This window comes from Mycena indigotica, assembly GCF_014461135.1.
Source record: "Mycena indigotica strain 171206Taipei chromosome Unknown Mind.scaff0005, whole genome shotgun sequence".
Lineage (NCBI taxonomy): Eukaryota > Fungi > Basidiomycota > Agaricomycetes > Agaricales > Mycenaceae > Mycena > Mycena indigotica.
The window spans coordinates 724809-730832 of record NW_023503004.1 but is presented as its reverse complement, the minus strand read 5'-3'; the positions used below and the strand labels follow the sequence as shown (position 1 = coordinate 730832).

The 6024-nt window shown below is 53.7% G+C and overlaps 1 protein-coding gene across 1 annotated transcript; it reads left to right on the top strand.

Annotated features, from left to right (window-relative positions):
* Positions 1-2829: 2829 nt before the first annotated feature.
* On the top strand, positions 2830-4520 carry MIND_00567700 (Glucanase; the record flags this gene model as incomplete). Its single annotated transcript, XM_037362446.1, has 7 exons — positions 2830-3044; positions 3092-3332; positions 3385-3615; positions 3669-3719; positions 3771-3853; positions 3901-4329; positions 4388-4520. The coding sequence occupies 7 exons, from the start codon at positions 2830-2832 to the stop codon at positions 4518-4520; spliced, it is 1383 nt and encodes a 460-aa protein (XP_037220367.1).
* Between the last annotated feature and the right edge of the window lie 1504 nt (positions 4521-6024).

Below are 6024 nucleotides of genomic sequence, written 5' to 3'. Positions count from 1 at the left end.
AGAGAGAGAGAGAAAAAAAAAATAGAACAAAATTTCGAGTTTTTGCCACCAATCCTTTTTATGTTGCAGAGATGATAAAGAATAGGGAGTGTATTTTTGAGAAGTTCTTTTTTTTAAAAGTTTTGAAGGGCTTGTTATATTTTCTGGAAGTCTTTCTTAACTAGAAGTAAAGACTATTGCTAAAATGCTTTTGAGCAAGAATGAAAGGGACCAGGGGAAATCCATTTTTTAAATAAGTCTTTCTTAACTTGCAATACTTCTTTTAAAAAGTCAGGAAGTTTGTTATCCGAGTTAATATTTCTTGAATTTAACTTAGGCTCAAAACGGCTGGTATGTCGTCACAGGACACATGCTTCTGCCACATGTCAAGCTCTCTTTCTCCTCTTTGTCCACTGTAGTGTCATAAGCTGCCAGGGCGCAACTTTCCCTTAGAGCCTGTGTCCCTCCTCAACACCGGGCCAGCGCAAAAAACCCTTGTCCTGGCCTGCTGGGCCCATGACAGGGACGCAGAGAAGGCTGGCTGGACTGGTAGATGAGCGTCGTGGTTGTGAAAAGGTGGGTGATAAAGGTCGCCATATTGTTTTATCACCGCACTACCGAATGTAATTTATTCTTTGACAATGACTTGGGTTCAAGGGTTGTGCTGCCATTAAACCACCGTCAGGCCGCCACCTTTGCCCCCAGTGTGATAGAAAACTTGGAGATAATCGGCATAGATACTTTATTCATATTTTTTCTTTGATACTAACTTAGACAATATGATTTTGTAGACTTGGACTCGGTGAACATATTGGCAGGTTCCTTGGGGCTGCTACAACTCGAAATTGGAAGATCAGGCACTGCTTGTACTAGTAGCATTGTCACAGTTTGGGTTGGGCCGATCATGTCGACAGATTTTCAAATTTTCCGCACAATTTTCTAATCAGGTAATATTTTGCACAAAATTTGTCCTGTGGCCAAATTGAACATTTCAGCAAACGGTCACGGGTCACAGGCCCACTGAATTGAATGAAATGGGTAAGTAATATAATTTTCCAGCACTAAATCCTGGCTGAAAGGTTATCTTCATACCTCTTTTTCCCAGTAACCTGTGGTATAGGTCATAACTTACTATATATAATGTATAGGACTTATAATTCACAATACAGATCAACTGACAGTAGTTGGATCAATTATGGCATGTGACTAGCATGATTTATATAGGACCCAGTGAAATCTTTCCAACCCAGTGTTTATAAATACTGGTTTATAAACCAGGTTGTAAACTAGATAAAAAACTGCACTCAGCCCAAGGAGAGCCTTGCATGGCCTGACCTGAATTCACAAAGTATTCTATTTATAAAGGATGATACTGCATATAAATTTCTGATGGATAGTTTCTAAGATATGAGAGCCATACTGTAGTATTTTGATTAAGTGTCCATGTTATACGTTAAATTGCTAAAATCAAAAGTGAATTTTTCGGTCTTCTCAGGCACAAAATAAAACAAAATTAGTGGATGGTCGATCAAAATACTACAGTAATATATAAGTATCATGTCATCATTTTACTCAATTGCATAATAGAAACCAATAAAGAGAGAAAAACTAAGTTGTTCGCAATCAATCTCAGCATGAAGATCACTTGTTTAAGCAATATCTGAATATTGTCATATATTGTGCTCTGGGTATGATAAAACTGGGAGGATAAGAGTAATAATAACAATAATAATAATAATAAATCATAACATAATCATGGCAAACACTCGTTCGGCACACAGCCTCCAGCCAAGTGATCCTCCATCAGGGCATGTTCATGATCATTGTCCTGGGTCTAAGACCAAGTTGCTTGTAAAGCGAGAGAGCGAGAAAAAACACAAATGCCGCGAAAGACAATGAGGCCCGGCTGCTCGAACGAACGAGCAAACACCTGCCAAGGGTCTTGGTGATTTAAAACACACATCCTTTGACTCTGCCCCGCCGGAGATGAGCCCTGCTCTAATCATCATGACAACGGACGATATGTCGTCCGACGTCGCACATTGCGCATCCGATAAATCCCGTAGCGGATCATCAGCCACACTGCGCTTCCCTCCTTCGATCAAAATATCAACACACGCGCCAAGCAGTCACACCGTGACGCTCCTTCTTCCCCTCCCCCACGGCGGTTCACACCATCGCCTTCTCCACCTTCTATTTTCGCCTGGCGGCCTGCTTCCGCACACAGCGCAGATATTCCGCGACTCTATAGCCTGCCACTCACTGCACAGGGCTATTGCTCCGCACGGGGCGAGGCTATTGGCCAGCTGCCAAAACGCCCGTGCGTGCGTCCGCGTCGCGCAGGGGAGGTCATGTGTGGCCCTCGCTGAATCCCCGCGATCCTCTGCCACTGCACAGCGCGCGTGACGCTGGGCCCCATCGTGGTCTGGCCCTCCCTGCCTCGCCATCCCAACAGCCCGCAGGCAGCCGTCGACTTCGGGCCGCGAGGAGGGGTGGCGTCTGGACACCGGCTCTTGCGCTATTTCCGTCCGCCAAGCCACATGCGAAGACGGGGGACAGACGATCCCCCGCACCGGGGCGAGGCTAAAGTTCGGGGCCGTCAGCTGACTTGCCCGTGGGGAGCTTTGTCAAGTGGGCACCACGCTGCCAGTTAGCGAGTGGCCTTTGGATGGGATGCCCGCGCGGTAATGCTGCCTCCGAGAAACAGCCATGCCCTCGGAGCGCGTCGTCACCCTTGCGCGCATTTCTCCACCCCAGCCCCCAACGTCGGAGAAAATGGGGCGTACTTAAGCGCTCCGTTGTATTCTCTGGCTCCACCAACCCTCTCCTCTCCCACAAGCACTCGCAGACATGCCTTCAGCTCTCAACCTTGCAGCCCTAGCTGCGCTCCTCCCTGCCGCGCTCGCGCAGCTCGTCGGGACGAACACTGCGGAGAACCACCCGCCGCTCACGTGGGGCAAGTGCTCCGGCACGGGCGGCAACTCGTGCCAATCGCAGTCCTCCTCCGTCGTCATCGACGCCAACTGGCGCTGGACGCACAACGGTACCAGCGGGTTCAACAACTGGTGTGTGCATTAAAGTTCACGCTTACCTCCCTTCTGACGGAAAACAGCTACACCGGGAACACGTGGGACCAGTCGCTCTGCGGATCCAGCGGTACCGCCTGCTCGCAGGCGTGCGCTGTCGACGGCGCGGACTATTCCGGCACATACGGCATCACCACCAGCGGGAACGCGCTTACGCTCAAGTTCGTCACCCAGGGCCAGCAGAAGAACATTGGCAGCCGTGTCTACCTCATGGCCCCCGGCAGCCAGACGCAGTACCAGGCGTTCAACTTTGTCAACCAGGAATTCGTGCGTGCTGCTCCCTTGCTTTTAGATTGGCCCTCAGGCTCATGAAATACAGACATTCGACGTTGACGTCTCCCAACTCCCCTGCGGCCTTAACGGTGCGCTCTACTTCGTGCAGATGGACGCGGACGGCGGTGTCTCCAAGTCGAATGGATTGAACAAGGCCGGCGCTAAGTACGGAACGGGATACTGCGACGCGCAGTGCCCAAGGGACATTAAGTTCATCAACGGTGTTGCCAACTCCGTCGGCTGGACCCCGAGTCCCAACGACACCAATGCCGGAACTGTGCGTCGTTTCTTTTAGCTCAGTTTGCGAGGAGGAGGCTAATTCGGAGGCAGGGCACTCAAGGAACTTGCTGCCCCGAGATGGACGTCTGGGAGGCTAACAGCGTAGGTTTCCCCCCGCGGTAAACTTCGATGTTGTTGCTGACACACGGACAGATCTCCACCGCTTACACCCCCCACCCGTGCACGACCCTCGGCCAATCCACCTGCACGGGCACCGCCTGCTCTGCCCCCAACGTGTACGCCCCCCCGTTCTCCTGCCGTTCTACATACTCACCCTCCTCAGCACCTCGGGCACCTGCGACCAGGCCGGCTGCGACTTCAACTCGTACCGCATGGGCGTGACAAACTTCTACGGCCCGGGTATGACGATCGACACGACCAAGAAGATCACGGTGGTCACCCAGTTCATCGGGAGCCCGATCAACCAGATCAAGCGCTTCTACGTGCAGAACGGCGTCGTGCACGGCAACTCGAACAGCACGATCAGCGGCGTGACGGGCAACTCGCTCACGGACTCGTTCTGCGCGGCGCAGAAGACCGCGTTTGGGGATACGAACACGTTCCAGCAGAAGGGCGGCATGGCCCGGATCTCGCAGGCCGCGAGCGCCGGTATGGTTCTGGTTATGTCCATCTGGGACGACCACGCCGCTAACATGCTCTGGCTCGACGCGCCCTACCCGCCGAACAAGTCCGCCTCGTCCCCTGGTGTCACGTACGTCGCTTTCTCGTCCAGCTTTCCCGCTTGTTCCTCTGCTGACGCTTCCGTGCAGCCGCGGCACGTGCTCGCCGTCTTCCGGCCAGCCCTCGCAGCTCGAGAACTCCGGCAGCAACATCCAGGTCACGTTCTCGAACATCAAGTTCGGCCCCATCGGCTCGACCTTCGCTCAGGGCAGCGCCACATAAGGACGTCGCGAAACGGCGACCGCGCCGGAGGGAAAGGCCGGCTGGGATGTGTAATAAAATGAATTTCTTCTTGTGATTGATCGATACAACTGCGAAATATATGAATGTCTGGAAATTCTCTTCAGAGTGACGGCCAATGGAGGTTCTTTATAATTGTGAGGAACTTCTTCCCCAGGATCGTGGCGCCGTGATCCCTACCTCAGGGATCCGAGTAAGTTGATACGATAAGTGGATTTTAGGGAACTCCACGATTGGAGATATTGGTCCTATTGATCGTTACGGCATCGAGTAACGCTTTCTCACGAGGTACTTCTTGTCTCCGCCCCTCATGGACCTGCCACCGGAGCTCATCGCCGCCATCGTTAGCGCCGTTGGCAGTGCGGAGGACCTCAGGTCGTGCGCGCTCGCCGGTCAGCGCTTTCGCTTCAAGTTCGCCTGCCAACAGCGCCTCTTAAGCACTCTCCGGCAACAACGGCATGGGCAGAAAAGGCTACCTGGAAGCAGCGGCGCGCTTCGAAGCGTGGCCCCACCTTGCTCCGCTTGTCAGCAAGCTCTACCTCGCCGTCGGCAGGCTCCCCAACACAATGGCGAGCTCCATGAGGCTTGTGGTGGGAAGCCCGGGCAGTGTCCAAAGAAGCGTGGATCCCCAGCAAGTGGGAAGAAACACATATAGAGCTCCGCGCCGGCCGTCGCGGGCCCGGCTGGCCGCCGCGTGGTGTCCTTCGCCCAGGCTCCGCAGGTTGAGAGGCTCCAACTGGGCCAGCCGCCCTCCACAACGATATCCGTGCCTGCGCCGTCTGGGCTTCATCATGACCGACCGGGAGTCCAGGACGCCGGCCGTGGCCGGTGCTCCATATACCGGCGGCGGCGCGCGCTACCCCGACAACCGAACATAAGGACTCAAGGTTCCGTGGTCATGTGTGCAACGGTGGTTGTTGAGTGGTGGACTTCAGACTTCTAAGTGACCGTCGCGTCGTGTCACACATTTTCGATGTGCCGCCGCAGGGCGCGTCGGACCCACCCATTCACACAGCATATGTCCAACAGGGTGCAGGAGCTTCGAAGACACTATATGTCATTGGACGGTGAGGCAGAAAGCCCATCATGATGGTGGTCTCGCCAGTAGATGCCGGGAAGACAGGAACACAGCGGTCGACGACACCGGAATCGTAGTAAGCACTTCGGGGGGGAATGACCACAGCCAGTGTAACCCAACGAGGGAATCAGTGCACAGTGACACAAAACAACGAACAAAACAGAGCTCGCATAGTGGCGTGGCCGAATGGCGTGCGCCCGCCAAACGCCGGCGTGCACGCCATTGATGGCTGTGGCGTGGCGTGGGATGGCGTTGGACACCGGCGGAGGATTCTCCCCATCGTCGGTCGACATGGATTGAATTGCACCATGCATTCCACTGGCTGTGAGCAAGGGGGGCGCAAGATGCCTATCACGGCTATGGGGCAGGGGGGGGGGTCCAGAGCCTAGAAAAAAAAACTTGTGTGTT